At 45.3% G+C, this 12,664-nt stretch overlaps 1 protein-coding gene across 5 annotated transcripts in view; it reads left to right on the plus strand.

Annotated features, from left to right (window-relative positions):
• The window catches only part of LOC103890894 (protein RoBo-1-like), a 32,944-nt gene extending 21,789 nt beyond the window's left edge, over positions 1 to 11,155 (plus strand). For 3 of the 5 annotated variants that reach the window (XM_054560502.1, XM_054560497.1, XM_054560498.1), the window contains 8 exons: positions 2,901 to 2,950; positions 3,084 to 3,200; positions 6,594 to 6,662; positions 6,870 to 6,960; positions 7,196 to 7,309; positions 7,831 to 7,980; positions 8,910 to 9,041; positions 10,822 to 11,155. In XM_054560502.1, coding sequence (XP_054416477.1) covers positions 6,888 to 6,960; positions 7,196 to 7,309; positions 7,831 to 7,980; positions 8,910 to 9,041; positions 10,822 to 11,012 — 660 coding nt within the window. In that variant the 5' untranslated portion in view covers positions 2,901 to 2,950; positions 3,084 to 3,200; positions 6,594 to 6,662; positions 6,870 to 6,887 and the 3' untranslated portion in view covers positions 11,013 to 11,155. Of the gene's footprint in view, positions 1 to 2,181; positions 2,951 to 3,083; positions 3,201 to 6,593; positions 6,663 to 6,869; positions 6,961 to 7,195; positions 7,310 to 7,830; positions 7,981 to 8,909; positions 9,042 to 10,821 lie in introns of those variants that run through there. The other 2 variants (XM_054560520.1, XM_054560516.2) reach the window with 2 other exon arrangements.
• Positions 11,156 to 12,664: the final 1,509 nt, after the last annotated feature.

Genomic DNA, 12,664 nt, shown 5'->3' on the forward strand with positions numbered 1-12,664 from the left:
ATATACCCCAGATATCTGAAAACATGTAAACGCAAAAACTTGTACACAAACGTTTATGAAAACAACATAACAACATTCATAATTTTTTTGTCGACATATTGAATTAGGGCCCACACTAATAACCTCACTGTAACTTAATTACCCTGTAAAGACCCTATCTCCAAATGAAGCAGGAGAATAGGGTCTGGGGGCAGGAGAATAAATAGGGTCTGGAGAAAGGGAACTTAAGGCCAATTCATGCCAAATCAAGGAAAAACTCCAAGGTCTAGGGGCAAGGAATCTGAGGCCAATTTGTGCTAACTTCCTAAAAGAGAAAACACCAAGGTCTGGGGGCAGGGAATCTGAGGCCAATTCGTGATAATTTCATAAAGCTGGATCAAAAGGAAAACACCTGGGTCTGGGGCAGGGACCCTAAGGCCAATTAACTTAAACTTCCTACAGCTAAACCCAAAGGAAAAACCCCATCTTCCCACACCGATAACAAAGGCTCAAAGGCTACTCTCCTTACCACCTCCCCGCTCCACCAAGGCTCACAGCGAAAGGGAGAGTGCCTTGAACTGCCTGAGGGCCAAGCAGGGACCATCCCTTCATGTGCACAGGTTGCCAGTTCACCTCAGCCTCAGCCACAGACTAAATCCTTCATCCAGATGAGGGGTAACCCATAGGAACCTCAAAAGAAGTACTTGAAGCCCAGAAAACCTTGTAACTGGGTCTTTGAGTGGCTTGCTGGGACCCTCTCCCACCCTGCGGAGTGCTTTCTCACTTTAATCCCTGCGTTTGCTACTTTGTTCCTGTGTTTCATTCCTTTGTTACTTTGTGCATTTTGTCCAATTCTTTGTTCAAAACGCCAAGGACCTGGACAACTCACTCAAGACCCTCCTTCCAGTAACACAAGCACAGTCACATCTGGAGGTACTGGGGGTTAGGTCTTCAATATATACATTTTTAGGGGCAACATTCAGTCATAACAACCAATAATGCTTAGTTTACATGCTTCTATTAGTCTATCCACATGTGTAAAAGTTGGGTACATGAGCTGCCAAATATATTCTATTTCTACACAACAATCAGGAATGTTTAGAGAAGGTGAAAATTCAAAGACTGGGGACACCCAATTGGTGAAACTTCAGGTCAGAAAATGGAATTTTGAAAGTGCTTTTTTGTGCTGAGTTGGGAACCACTGACTGAGGAGAAGTTGCAGAATAGTTGTCTATTGCTTTACATTTGGGAGGGTGATAATGAATAAAAAACAAGCCTGTAATCTCTTGTCCGCACACATTTCTAGGGACAGAAGATGCTCTAGAATTTGAGGAGATGAGGAGTGTGGCTGATTCTACATGACCTGTTCATCTTCTCAGTAGTTTTAGCTGAAATAAAAACTTTATGTTGACTATGGCACATTGCCTCATTAGTCGTTGGGGTTTGACAGGTGATTTCTTTCTTTCTGTTTTCTTTTTTTTTTTTTTAAGACACGGAGTTTCACTCTTGTCCAGGCTGGAGTGCAGTGATGCAACCTTGGCTCACTGCAACCTCTGCCTCCCAGGTTCAAGCGATTCTCAGCCTCCTGAGTAGCTGGGATTACAGGCATCCGCCACCATGCCCAGCTAATTTTTTTGACAGCTGATTTCTATTAAAAGTCTAAAATCAATAAATGTTGCCCCTAAAGGTGAAATCTATCATCACATAGTACTCCATGTTGTTTTCCATGTTTGAAGAGTTACATAGAAAGCCTCAAATAATAGAAAATTGCCATCTTAGATCAAGAATAAGAATCATTCACTAACAAAAATTACCAAGCACCAACTAAGTATCAGCATCACACGTGTTAAAGATGCAAGCGTGAACAAGCAGATGGAAATCTTACCCCATGGAGCTCACAGGTAGGAAAAGCTACAAGATTTACTTATATCAAAATTAATGGCATTTTAACCAGAAAAAAAATCCCCCAAATTGAGTGTTAAATGATAGACCTTGGACCAATAACAATAAATATGACAAAAATGGGTATCTTTATATAGAAGTTATAGTATATGTTTACATACATGTTTTATATACATATGTAAGTTCATATACCTAAGTTGTATATATGTATGACTGTCATAAAATGCTAAGAAGAAAACGTTCAGATGTTAATATATGAATGTTCAAAGGGCTAGACAAATAGTTCTTACAGAAGACTCGCAGTTGGTAAGTAAAAGTGAAACCTCTCCAGAGTGAAACTGCTTCCTGCCTTGGCCTGCCTGTGACCTGCTGATAACTTGGGTTTCAATTTATGAGGATAATTGGCAGTTGTTCAGACCTTCACATGAAGCCGCCTATGCTATGCCAGGGGTTATAACATGATAAAGGCTAGAATGGCAGGTTGGTGAGGACAGTGGGGGCAGGGCCAGGCATTCTGCAGGCCCCCAGGGCACTCCACCTGGGCCTGGCTCTTCTGCCTCTACACTCCCAGCTCCTGCATCCTGCTCTCAGTACCCTTCACCCACCCAGAATCGCAGGATTCTTGCTAAAACTGGACAAGGCAGAACCACATGGGAGCCCCGAAATCAGGGCCTAGTTGAGAAGAAAGCTGAGAGAGAGAGCCTGAAGTAGAATTTGGTCCAGAAGACAGTCTTTGTCTGACTGGGAGAACAAGGAGTATGCCACTCTCAGAACTGAGCCCAGGAGCTGGGCTGATGGGAGGGTGGCCATGGTGCCCCCCTGGGGAGTGCTTTCGTCTGGAACATGGAGCAGAATGTTGTTTCTGGCTCCAAGAATGATCTCAGCTGCCCTGAGAGAGCGGGATACCCACAAGAAGATCTGTGGGATGGTTCTGAAGCCAGAAGGTGCGGGAGGTGATAAAGACAGTGAATACCCTTGTGTCCGATAAGTGTCTTGGGCTCTCTTCTGTTTTTCTGCAGGAATGGTGTCCCCAGTTGGGCCGCTGGCAGCTTTGCCACAGTAACAACAGGTAAGCCCAGGTCTGTGCTCACTGAGCCGCAGTTAGTTTGCTGAGGACCTGTTTGGGGAAGTAGGAAGTTGGCACAGAGGTAGGCGGTCCCAAATTTAATATCTTTCATTTTCTATTCTCCATGTGACATAAGTGATGCAGACCCTGGCTTTCTACCAGCAGTGGCAAAACAGTTCGTTCTGCCTGACGATCCCTCCTTGCTGAACCCAGCCTGCCCTTCAGGCTCCAGCCGCACTGACAGCCAGCTCAGGTAGGCATCCAGCATCACTGCATTGCAGCAGGTAGTTGGATTTAACTAGCAAAATTTTAACCAAGACTACATGGTAAGTTTGGCTTCCTGTCCTGAAATTCCTCTGCCAGAAACTATCCTTATTTCTGGCCACCTCAGCTGGTCAGAGTTCATGGGTAAGTATTATTAGGAAGAAGGGGAGAGGTTTAATGGGCCAAGAAAAGAAAAGAATCATAAAATGTATAGCCTTGGACCATGCTTTCTGCATGGGCATGGGGACAGAGCACTGTTCTGGGAGGGAGATGCTGATTTTGCTGTTTTCAGAAGTGGGGTAGAAACCATGTCTGCCATGGGAATATGGCAGGCTATGGACCCAAGAACCCCTTCTTATTAAAAAAATTCAATCACACAGGATTATCATTGTATTAAAATATGGTCATAAATTTCCCCTAACATGTGGAATAGTGCCAGATAGCAGGACCTGTCAGTGGGACTGATAAGGAAATAGTCTAGAGCAGCTGATGAAGGCAAAGAATACTTTCAGGTATCTGCAGATAAGATAAGAAAACCTCAATGATGACTACTGGTGGGTAGATTTGCTGTGGTTTGTGGGCTCCATTTTTCATGGAAGGAGAGGCTACATTTCAGATAGAGGTTAGTGAAAATGAAGATGCTATCCTTCTTTCTATACAACCATACAAAGGACTTTATGGGGAGTCTCCGATCTGGAGGTCCAAGCCTCTGGGGGCTTCTGGATATCCAGTCACCCTGTGAGACGTCTCCTCAGTTGAGATGGTGGAGGAAAAACACAGGGTGTGCACTCGTCTTATATTCTTGCTCCTAGATGTTCACTTCCACACTGGCATATGCAGAGCAGGTTGACTGGCCCCACTGACCTTGTTCCACCAACCATAAACTCTTGCCTATTTTTGCTCACATGTTGCTAATACGGACAAGGGAAGTCCACTGCTATGTGCCTGCACTGCGACAGGTGTGTCATACACATACTGTCTCCATTTCCATCCTGAGAAGTAGGCATTGCCATCTTCCCTGCACATTCCTGAAACCAAGGCTCAGACTAATGGAACAGTGTGTCCAGGTTCACACAGTGCTCTGTGACAGAACTAGAGACAGGACTCACTCCAACGCCTGTTCTCACTGTGCTCAGCCAGCCCCTCTCTATGCAAAACGATCTTTTCCCTCTTTTTAAAGAAAGCAAGAGACAACATTTTTGTCTGTTATCTTGAGGTTATGATGGAGGCTGAACAGGAGAAAGCTGGAATGAGGTTGCAGGTTGTTCTTGGTTGGGTATCATATATATTGTCTCTGCCTGGTTTGGCTTAAGGTTATAGAAAATGAAACCTGAATTTCAGAGTATAAAATAAATCTTTGCCATTTCCTGAAAACCTGCCTTCAAGAAGGAAAAGCAGTGGGTCCCTGACTCCTCCTCAGTTGTCACACCATGATATTGCAAGATTTTTGCAGGCTTTTCCTCCAACCCCTGGCAAGATGAGTTTCAAGGCAGGTGGGGTGGGACAGGCTGGTGGTAGGGGTGATGGCTCATGAAATTCCACAAGGCAGGGAGTCTGGGATCCCTTCCTAGGTTGGGGAAGTCCGTACATCTTCTTTGAAAGGATAATTGATGACAGAATGTTTAGAACGAATGCCCAAATCTGTCTAGCAAGTCCTGGCTCTGTCATTTTGTGGGGCCTGAGCAGAGTTCTGTCTGGAATGGAAGCTGGCATTTCCCACCCGTTTTGAAGGGCATCTTCTACCCTAACCTTGTCTGAGGGGTTAGTGGGTCCTCTGGCCTTCTCTGAGTACATGTTTCTGTCTCCTCTGCAATTCTTTATCGACTTTGTTCAATAAACAAGAACCTGCTATGTTTGCTGCCCCACTTCTCGGCATCGTGCTGTGCCTTTGCAGAGATTCCAGCAAGGCCTTGCTGACCTCTACACCTGTCCTGGGCCTGTCCCTCTCCTGCTCCTCCATGCCTTGGCCTCTGAGGCACCTGGACAGCCCTGTTGCTCCTCTCCTGCAGGCCTGACACCTTCTTTGTCAACACTCAGCCAAAGGAGACCCCAGGAGTCTCTTTCCTGCCCACTGTAGAGAATAACCACAACATCCTGAACTTTCAGACTGTGCAATCAGGATTTCAGTGCCTGGCAGGAGGGTTTATTGCCTTTTATGGCTAGATATATCAACTTGTCCACAGATACCAATGAAGAATGACATATGTTGTAATAAGAAATTCTCAAAGTTTGCTTATAAAGGTGTTTATCTTATCTCCCTTGTCTCCCATTTCAAACAAGTAGCCTGGGATAGAACTTACGCCCTAACAATAGATCAGCAAGAAAATAAAGACAGAGGGAGAAGGAAAATGGGGTAGAGGGAGATTCCCAGTTCCTCATCTGGAGAAATATAAGCAGGTCATAAGAGTTGATTTTGGGAGGAGAAAGGAAGGGATGGATCTCATGAGAAGGAGATCTGGGAATTAGCATTGAGGAACAGCTGGACAATGATATTGGCTACGGGCCAGAGACATACCATCTCTTTAATCCCCGCAGAACCCCGGGAGGGAGATTTGGTTTAGAGTACAAAACAGAGGCCCAGAGGTGTTGTGAAGTACTCCCCTCCACCCCCTGCCGTGAGGACCACTTTCTCCTAGGTCACGTTCTTTCACAAGTGGGCTTCCGACTAACATCTCCACTGCCCCTTGAATGGTGACAAGCCGGCTTCAGAAAGATGAACGTAGCAACATGCAAGAAGAACAGCAGGAAGCAATTAAAGAAATCATGGTTTGGCATAAAATACAACTCTGAACTTCCTGGTGGCCAAAAACTCTTTTATCTAAGAGTTCATACTTCATATTATTCGAAAAAGGAAGCAAGCTGTTTCTTTGAAAGAGAGGCAGTTTCCCCCCTCTGACACTTAATTCTAGGAGAGATTTATCATTTGCAGTCTTCCACAGCAATGTCTAGTTCAGTCAACGATATCGCCGTTACAACTGCCTTGCATTTTGTGTCTGTTTCTGGAGCTGGATGCTTGATAAATGCCTATGCAAGACCCAGCATTAAAACTGTTGTTGAAGGACATGTGACTGGGTGGTTCTGAATTACAAGCTGTTCTTAATTCTTTTTCTTTTCAAACTTATTTGCTAAACTCACAAAATCTTTTTCCCCAGAGAGTTTTCTATTGGGCGATCAGAGGGTCAGGAACAGTTGTTCTCATAGTACCTTCCTAGACCAGTGCAATTTGCTGCACTTAGGTTTGTGTCAAGATGATATTGATCTGTAGCGCTTAATTATTAGGCCACCTGAATTAAAGTGCTATAAAAGTAAGTGAAAGAAAGGGGTAGGGAGAGAGCCCATCTTCAGGATTTTTCTCCTTTTCTAAGTCTCCTTTCCTCTCTAGGTGAGAACAGTTGCCTTCCTCTCCATCTCAGAGGCAGTCCCTTCACAAGAAGATCTGAAATACTTGAAGGTGAGCATTTCCAGTGTGGGTGGTAATACCCATGTCAGGGTGGCTGGCTCTTTGTGGGAAGGTGACTTCAAAACTGAGAAATTTGTGTCCTTAGCTAATGGGGTGCTTGCTTTGAGATGCAACAGCCCAGATCTTTCCAGCATGTGCTATAGTAGGAGCCTGGGCCCATATCCCTGACTCCTTCATTCTCACTTGGGTCTTCTGCAGTGAATCAAAGGAGCCATTATGTCCCTGTCCTCCAGCCTAAAGAGTCTCCTCACCGTCTGTGTCCTCGCTGCTTTTGTTTCCAGCACTGTGGGTAAGAATGAACAGATGCCTCTTTCTGCCAAAGATCTGAAAGTTGAAGATAGCAATAAAGTCCCTTAGAGAGCAACTGTGGGTCGTGTGGGCCTGCAGGGACCCATCCAGCCCCACAGGGACCAGGTTTCATGGGACTTTGATTCCCAGGGATCTCTGGCTATTGGAAACATCAACTATGACTTGACAGTTTTCATTCTTGAATTATTTTTTGAACAATATTTATTTCCTTTTAGTAGAGAGTTACAAATGTGCACAATGTGAACTTGAAGAGTGTAACAATGACAATAAGAAAACTTGTGATCCCTCTCACGGCTGCTTCAGTGAAAAGAAAGAACTTAATACGACAGGTAGGCCCCAGCCACCCTGCCCGAGCTGCTGGATGCTCAGGGTAGACAAAGGAGGTGCTTAGTGTGAGGGGTTACTTTGTTCAGAAACTTGATGTATCTCCTCATTCCTTTATGCATCGTCTCTTTTATCCTTTCTTCCTAAAATAATGTCCTGCCAGGATGGGGCTAGGAGAGTATGGGGGCAGGAGGTGGCAGGGATGGGGCACTGTGTGAACACAGGGTGTCCAGGGAAAGGTCTAGGTGGTCCTGGCTCCTACACCAATCTCGTGGGGACCGTTGAGGCCTGACACTCCCTTTTTAGCAAATTCTAACATATTGTCCCTCCATTGGTTTATTCTATGAAATGGACCAATGCAAAAGCAGTCTTTCGGAGAAGAGGAAAGACTAAAGACACATGGAGTGGGGACCTGAAGACTAAAGACACATGGAGTGGGGACCTGCAGTCCTTTAATACTGGCTGCCCATGGGGCATCACTGCCTCTGGCGCAGAGAGAAAATTCTTGGGGTTTGGTTCTGTGCAGGGCAGCGGCCCCAGAGTATCCTGAGGAAAGGCTGTTCTTCAAGCAAGTGTGATCCAAAGGCCTTCTCAGCCACACTGGGGGATAAGCACACATTTGGGTATGGCTATCAATGCTGCCAAGCTGAAGAGTGTAACAAAGCGGACTTCCAAGGTGAGGACCAGCTCAGCTCTGTGCTCTCCCTCCCTTCCTGCTCCTACTCCCAGTCCATTGATTTTAGCCTCTGCCTTCTAAGAACCAGTCCACAACCCATCTTTCTGCTTCTGAGATACCCACTGACGTTGCTTGCCAATTGCTTGTCCTTCTTCCTGTGGAGCATCACGGATAGACACCAGTCCCTCTCTGCACGGGAGACTGAGTGACAGTGGGGGACACTGAGTGACAGTGGGGGAGACTGAGTGATCCTTCTTCCTTAGACACCAGTCCCTCTCCTGAGTGACAGTGGGAGACACTGAGTGACAGTGGGGGAGACTGGGTGACAGTGGGGGAGAATGAGTGATCCTTCTTCCTTAGACACCAGTCCTTCTATTGGGTGACAGTGGGGGAGACTGAGTGACAGTGGGGGAAACTGAATGATTCTTCTTCCTTAGACACCAGTCCATCTCCTGAGTGACAGTGGGTGGCAGAGATTGGTTCAGGGATTTTCTTTAAATGTGAGTCGGTCGATTTAAATAATTTTCTCTTTGATTCCCGCTGAAAGACTTGTCCGTCCTCATCTATGTAATTCCTCAGTCCTTCAATCGTGTCTTTTTAGACCACAGATTATCTTCTCTACCATTATTTAAATACTTGTCTCCAGCCAGGGCAGAGAGGGGGTGATTCATGAAAAGGGAAAATAACACTGAATTCCTAATAAATGTTTTTTATTACTTTACATGGAAACGTCTAATACCTACAATCCTCCTCCCTCCCCCCACACCATCCTAGTTGTAACTCTGTGTGTGTGTGTGTGTGTGTGTGTGTGTGTGTGTGTGTGTGTGTTTGGAGAAATCCTAGAATAACCATGATCCTGGGGATAAATAATGAACTCTTTTATTTTATCTGCCTATTCCTTAAGATACATTTTTTCTCTCTTCATTCAGTGGCTCGGAAGTCCTCAGCTCCCAATGGCATTACCTGTCCTGCCTGCTACAATGACCAGGGTTTTACCTGCCAACCAACTGACCTCGCCTGTAAAGGGGAAGAGAAAAAGTGTCTTGAGTTTGTAGGCACAGGTATCGCTATTTACCCGAGCATTTTGGTGTTCATTTTCCTAAAAGGTGTAGTATATTATAAGCCAATTATTGCTGGATAACTAGTTACCCCAAAATTTAGAGCTGAAAACAACAAAGGGTTATTTTACGGTTTTTGTGTGTCAGGAATCTGGATGTGGCATAGCTGGATGGTTCTGGCTCAGGGTCTTTCATGAGGTGGAAGTTAAGGTGTCAGCAGGGGCTGTGGTCATTTGGATGAAGGGTCTGCTTTCAAGCTGGTTCACATGGTTGTTGGCAGGCCTCTGTTCTTCTCCTATGAGCCTCATAGGTGCCTGAGAGTCATTTGGACATATCAGCTGGCTTCTCCCAGAACAAGTGATGAGAGAGAGAGAGAAAGAGAGACAGAGAGAGAAGCTATAGTTTTTAATAATCTAATCTCAGAAGTGACACATCATCAATTCCACTCTTGGTCACACACAGATCAAGCCTGACACAGCATGGGAGAGGTTTATGCCAGTGCATAAATACCAGAAGATGGGAACCACTGGGGATTATTTGAGAGGCTGACTGGTACACACAGCAAGGTGGGCTACAGGGCCAGGTGCTTGGTTATCCCTCTAAGGTTTGGAGGGAGACATCTGGAAGGAGAAAAAAGGAAAAGGGAAGAGAGGAGAAGAGAGAACGTAATTGCTTCCCATAGCTAGGACTGATGCTTGAGGGGGACATGTATCACTATGATGTCCTGAAATGAGCTCTCAGCTCATTGGCAATGAAGGGGGTGATGGCACCACAGTTCTGGTTGTTATCGTCACTACCATTATTGCCATTACCAAACCCCATGATTAAGCATTTAATTTTTACATGGTGTCATTCTGAAATCTATGGAAAGATTTGTAATTTTCCTGAGTAGGGAAGAAGTATATTTGTGGTGAAGGGCATATATACCATTCAACCATAATATTTTTCTTTCTAGATTGTACAGCTGGATGGGGGTACTGTCAGTTCTCTTCTGATCAATTTGTAAGAGGTTTCCTGGAATTAGTGGTGTTTTAGGAGCTGATTAAATGATGGGAGAGAGAATTTAGTGGGAAAAGAGACAAGTTATGCTTTCTTTGGAGGGGAAGAGAGGAAGATCTCAAAGGAGGGCCTGGTACTAGCAGGTGAAGGGCCCTTTGTCTGGATGTGTTGAGATGACTGAGAAAAATATGATGTCATGTAAGATACAGAAAAGGGTTGGAGCTGTTGATAGTGGGGCAGTCTCTTTACTCCATCTTATCATGGGGATAGCACAGGCATGCAATGAGATTTCACAGTACTAATCTCCCAAGAAACTCAGAGCCCTGGGGAGAAGAGATACGATCTTGAGAGGGATCTGTAATATTTCACTGTGGTTTCCCCAAAGGAAGCAAAGGTAAGGAGGAGGACACATACCACTGAAGTATTTTAGCCAAATGCATGAGTCTGACTTCTTTCTAGCTTTTTTCCCTACATCAACAATCCCTCCCTTAGTCAGGACCCAAAGGCCCCAGTCTCAGTCATGCATCTGAGAGAGCAAGTTCCCTTTGGGGTCTCTCCTCAACTGGAGAGATGTTGGGACCAGAAGGCAATAAGGCTTGGTCCCTGGATGGAGCTGGAGCCACTGTTGATGCCTCTCAGGCAGAAGGCAGAAGGCAGGGATTCTGGGGCACTCTGCACACCCTTTTCTTCCACAGAGGATGCAGATAGGTTGACCTGAGGATGTGGGTGAGGAGGGGAGACAAGATGAGAGACAAGACTAACCCCTGGATCTTTGTCTTTGCAGTTAAGGGTGCCCAACCAGTATTTGGTATGGGTTGTGCAACTGAAACTGCTTGCAACTTGAGGAATATGGAAGTGACAAATGACGTAAGAATCCATACCTACTGTGTAGGCAGCGGTAGTGGAAGCCCCCAGCTGACGTCCATCATCTCATCAATTCTGACTGCTCTCTTTCTGCTGAAAGTCTTGCTTTGATCTCTGAGGCACTTCCAAGCCCATCTACAAATATTTCCAAGCACTTCTATAAAGTTGAAAAAGTTGGAGACCTTGAATGTCTCCCTCCCCGCAACACTGCCTACCCACAACATCAGAGAATTAAAAAGCTGATATGTCCAGAAGTATGTGTGTGATTACTTGTTTGTACTTGAGGTTAAAAAAATCCTATTCACTCTTCTAATGGCTTCTTTCTTCAACCCAAGTAGCACATTTCAGAGGAAGTCTAAATGGCATCTATAAGAATCCCTGTGCTGCCATCTTTGTATGAATCGAACTATATCCTCAGCCACACATCCTGGAATGCACCTGTTTCCTGATATTCTCAATTCCCACCCTTGATCCTTAACTGCCTATTGCCAGGGAAAATTATTTTGAATGAATAAATCACATCTGTGGGAGGGTCCTTTCCTGCAGATTGTAAAGTCACAGGTACAATGGACTCTCCCCGACCTCAGGATCCTGTGTGTGAAATTCTTGCCATATACTCTGGATACCTCTGCTTTCAAGGATGGGTGGGTATCAGGATAAAGGATGCAGGCAGAGGTGGTCTGTGAAGGTAGTTTTAAATGCTAAGTTTAAAAGACGGAGGTGCATGCGTGGAGAGCCAAGAGGGCTGTGTCCTTACATGGCAGGATTTGGAACTATGGCAGCCACAGCAACATTTCATAAATGCCTGTGAACACGCAGGGGGTCCAGGTGAGGAAAAGCTTTTACAGGATTCAAAGTTGCATGATGTTCTTGTGGTGCTGATCCCACAACTAAGTAACCCTGTGGTAGGCTCAAATTGACCCCTTGATTCTCCAAATTCCCGGCACACGACTAGACCACATCTCGCAGCAATTTTTGAGCTATATGTGGGCCAAAGTGAGTACCCTTCTCCAGTATCCTGGCCCATGGAACCCTTTCAGACATGACCCTTTATGCCCTTTCTGCATCTGTTGACTGCGTGGGATGCACTTTGTGTCTGAGGAGGGCTAAGACTCAGTATAGAGAAGACTGGTCCTTAAGTTGCTACTTGGAGGAGATCCACCTAAAATAGTGTCCCAACCATGAATGCCCAATGTGGACCATTATGTGGGCAATAAAGAAACGCTTCTATGTTAACTCTCTGAAATATGAGGGGTTAGGGTACACCTGTTGGCCTGCCCCGACTAATCCATCTTAATTGCAATGGGAGGAGCGCAGACTACAAGGCAGAGACCAGCCAAAAGGGTTTTCTTGCCAGTTGCCATCTAAGAAGCGCAGTCTCAAGTAACACCCTGAAACTCATGAGTTATTCCTTCCCTGTGCCTGAACATGAAGATTTCTGCTTGCTTAAACTGGTCAGGGAGTTCAGAACAAACCCAGTTCACTTGCTCTGAGCCAGCAAAGGGGAACACTTATTTTAGCCTCCGTCATCAAGGTTGCATGACCACCCCTGCTGGGAAGTGCTCTGACTGCTTTTGCTGATTTTTCCAGAACAGAAATGGCAGATTCATGTTGACGTCTAAATTCCAACCCTCTTACCTCATTTGGGGGAGTGAGGCTATTCTTTAATGGAAATATTAGAAAGCAAGGAACGTGCATTTTAGACATGGAGCTTTCAAGTATTTGCATATTGTTTTCAGCTGTCCAGAGTTGATCCGGGAGGT

Source organism: Pongo abelii, chromosome 1, assembly GCF_028885655.2.
Source record: "Pongo abelii isolate AG06213 chromosome 1, NHGRI_mPonAbe1-v2.0_pri, whole genome shotgun sequence".
In the NCBI taxonomy this organism is placed as follows: Eukaryota; Metazoa; Chordata; class Mammalia; order Primates; family Hominidae; genus Pongo; species Pongo abelii.